This window comes from Eimeria maxima, genomic scaffold (assembly GCF_000499605.1).
Source record: "Eimeria maxima Weybridge genomic scaffold, Emw_scaff2264, whole genome shotgun sequence".
NCBI classification, from domain to species: Eukaryota; Apicomplexa; class Conoidasida; order Eucoccidiorida; family Eimeriidae; genus Eimeria; species Eimeria maxima.
The window spans coordinates 1-3743 of record NW_013565132.1 but is presented as its reverse complement, the minus strand read 5'-3'; the positions used below and the strand labels follow the sequence as shown (position 1 = coordinate 3743).

The 3743-nt window shown below is 49.5% G+C and overlaps 1 protein-coding gene across 1 annotated transcript; it reads left to right on the top strand.

The window, feature by feature from the left end:
- Nucleotides 1–2239: 2239 nt before the first annotated feature.
- On the top strand, nucleotides 2240–3698 carry EMWEY_00057870 (hypothetical protein, conserved; the record flags this gene model as incomplete). The annotated part of the gene is made up of 2 exons (XM_013480730.1): nucleotides 2240–2465; nucleotides 2760–3698. Coding segments are annotated over 2 exons (1165 nt in total), but the record flags the coding sequence as incomplete, so codon positions are not given.
- Between the last annotated feature and the right edge of the window lie 45 nt (nucleotides 3699–3743).

Here is a 3743-nt window from a genome sequence, read left to right as displayed (position 1 = left end):
TATATATATATATATATATATATATATATATACACGACGGAAAGACAGCGGACAGGGGGAGTACGTTAGCTAGCAGCAACGCAGAAGCTAATGGCCTTGCGCCCGTCCTTTTAGAAAGAGTGGCTACTTGGCAGGATGAGGTTCTTAATGTATAATACACCGGTTCCTTTCAAATTTGAAACACTTGGTTGAGTTCGGAGTTCGGCAATCTATTCATCATCTGGCAAGGTAAAGAACCAGATTCAATATGCGTAGCATTTAAATTTTTTGCCTCTTTTTGGGCAGGATTTGTGTCGGTACGAAAACCTGTGCTCACGCCCGAACTGTTGATGAACGCTGTTGGGGCTGCAGAGCGTACTCGGCGCTGTGTTGGTCCCTAGTGACGTGTTGTGAGTCAGGACTGGACGTAACAAAGCGCCGCACCATCCCTAGATACCCCTCTCCACCAGTTGCAGTGTCTTTATCCCCTATACTTCGGTCTTCAGAACAACATAGCACAGCAGGGCCCGTGCAGCTACGTGGGGGAAGGTTTGACAGATGAGACTCGAAAGCCTATACCTTCTTGAAGTTGGTTAGCTGTTAGGCCCCCTAGCGCGTACCAATTCTATAGTACAGCTTGCAACAAGAGGTGATTGGTAGTTGTTGCATGCGGGGACACTAGCATTAGTGTGATGCAGTGCAGCTTATGAGATACCGCTTCCGTTCCGCATCAACAGCTGTGATGGTGTACAAGACGCCGGGGGACTGGCAAGGGGACATCAGCTACCTCTTGTGAACCACTATCCTAAGCCGTTGGTATTACTGTTTCTAACGACGGCTCTCCACTAAACTCCGGAAACCATTCGACGGATACACCAGAAGGTAGTGGAATGGTGTGCCCACGATCCTCGGCATTGTCCAGAGACCACTGAGGGCTGTCGTGGAATACAGGAGTATGTGAACCGTAAAAAACATTCACCTCGCCTTCTAACCTACAGGCATTATGGGAGTAGAAGGCTAGGCGCTCGGAGCTGCGGGAGAGATGGCGGCCTGTCCTGAGTGGCTTGCTGCTGCCCTTGCAGCAAAGCAACCTCACACACAAAGATAACGAGCTATTATTCGCTGCAATCGTTTGCAATATATAGAGCTGCTACGAGCGTCAGCTTGAGTGCAGGCTTCCTTCTTGCGTGTAGGTTGCCTACTAAGGCCGAGCCAGTGTTCACTTGCCGACTGCGCAAGGATTATGCTGCTCGTGGTGGGCAGCAAACCCTAGGGGTTCGGATTGCCGTTGGCGTTCTCTTACCAGCCTAGACTGTATGGTACTATTTGCTTCAATGTGGACCTATGGTTCAAACGATCAAGGAAATACACAGAAGTTCCTCCTGCGACTTGGAGGAATTACCGTCTACCTGGGGGAAACCGGCGGTGTTGTTGTATTTTCACATATTGTACCATTCCCCGGTATTGTAATAGCATAATATATTGCTAATTGTGTTTTACCATATGTGATAATTATATAATGGTCATGAGCTCCCCTCATCACGCGGTTGGTAGCCTTCGCTGATGGTGGTCTCTACAACCCTGCAACTAAACGCAATTGCATGCAGTGCCAAATGTGGCGAAGTTTTGCACTAGATTAGCTTGTGACATATTGCTTTTATTCTACACCCGTAATAAATGCTCACTGAAATCCACAAATAGTTTTCTAGTAAGCTCGGATCTTGCAACGTTAAAGAATATTGACTCCTCTCTCCCGTGGTTTTGACCTTCATCCAGCCCCAACCACAACCACCAGTGTCTTGGCCCTGCCAAATTAGGCTTGCTTTTGTACTGAAGAATTACGCTTGCGCGTACGCAGGCTTCTCATTTAACTACTGTTATTCGATGAGCCAACCATATCCGGACCCACCGCATTTCCACGCACCGCATCTGCCATGTATCTCTAGCTGTCTGTATGCGAGCTGAACGTCTTTACTGAGATCACATAAAGCTCATGAGCAAGTGTCTTCTGACCGGGTTGAACGCATTGCATTGTTTTGGTACACATATAGTAAATATCGTAGCATATTCGTTTATGGAGGCCGTTCTCACTGGGGATAAGGCATAACGCCGAAGTCCCGCCAACTTAACCCCCCCGTCGGTTTTTAACCAAGTTCTCTTCTCAGATGCAAGCAGATGTCTGAGTTCTTTCTTGGTCTGCATTCGCCCAAACAATAGTCCCTCCCATACCCTCATTAAGTACCCTGTTAGTGGAATTGTGATGATTCGTGGGCAGCAGGACAAACGTGGCGATGGGGCTGAGGGCTTTTCACACTCTCCCTCAACTTCAAAGCGCCGCACAGGCCGCGATGCGGCGGCTTGGAACGATCCAGAGCTCTTCGGAGCGGAGGAAGAAGAGGAAAATAGACACGATCGAGACCGCGTAAACCGTCACAGAGGGAAACCGGACAAAATACCTACGACTGCTGAGAAGGCGAGGATTCCGGGTAAGTACAACGTTAAGCATAATATTCAACATGTATACTCAAGAGCAATGCGAAGTTAGCTGGCATGCCACTCTCTCTAGCTCCACACGCCGCTGATGTTTTCACGCGTGAAATTGTACCCAACGCAACTCGTGAATCCAAAGATAGTATTATTTTCTGAGATTGAAGGTGTTTGTGTTCCATCAGATCCACTGATGGCATTCTATTAGTTCAGTGGTCTTAGGTTGCTGTAGTCTTTCTTGTTTGATCGTGTTTTCTACGACTCAGCAGCTACTTGGCTTGCTGCTTGTGTAGGTACCTTGTCTGCCTCTGAAGAGTCAGACCAAGAGGCGAAAGAAACTCTTGCCGATGCAGCAACAGCAGCAGGAGCAGGGGCCGGTGGTCACAGCCAGAGGCGGACCCGCCAGCCCCCGCTGAGCGCTGCATGCTTCCTGCAGTCGCCTGAGGGGGCCCCTGCAGATGGCCTTTTGTCCTTGTACTGCAATTTGAACTACGCGCGAGACAAACTGCACAGGTTCAAGTTCTTTGACAGAAATACAGCGCGCGAGGCGAGGAAACAGGAGTACAGGGAGGAATTGAAGGCAGCGCAGGCGCTGCTGGCTATGAACGCGCGCCAACTGCACCAGCAGCCCAGGCAAACAGAAGAGCTGTTGCAAGCAGAGATAACCGTGCGGACGCGCAAGCGGCAGTTGGCTCGTCTTGCAGGAGAGGAGCGTCTGGAGCTGCGAGAGGACTTGAACACTTTACTGAGGGAAATAAGAGAAGGCATTATTGCATTCTACCCCTACAATGAACACATTTCCCGATTAGCTCGACGACTTGATAAGATCAGCGCACAGCCGGAAATGTGGGCTCAGTACAGACCCCGCCTCGTGCAGCTGCACCTCACAAGTTTTCTTAACAAATGGATGGACAGCGGCTGTCCCCCGGATCCGTATGCACTGTTGCAGAAGCAGATGTGTGGCGACACAGCAGAAGTAGCAGCAGCAGCGGATGCAGAGACCGGGGGTCCCTCGTCGTACATGGAGGAGGATTTTAGAGGGACCCCCGATGTACATATGGAAGAAGAATATCCATTTCCAGATGAATCATTTGCTCGAGCAAAACCCACAGCGTCTACAAATGCATCAGTCCCAGCACATCTCGACACAGGGAAGGCTGCATCAGGTGAGGCCTCTGGTCAACCAGCAGCAGAAACCTCCGCTGCAAAGGTTGCTGAAGGAGGCCCCCCTTGTGAGATTTTTCTCACCATATATATATATATATATATTATATATA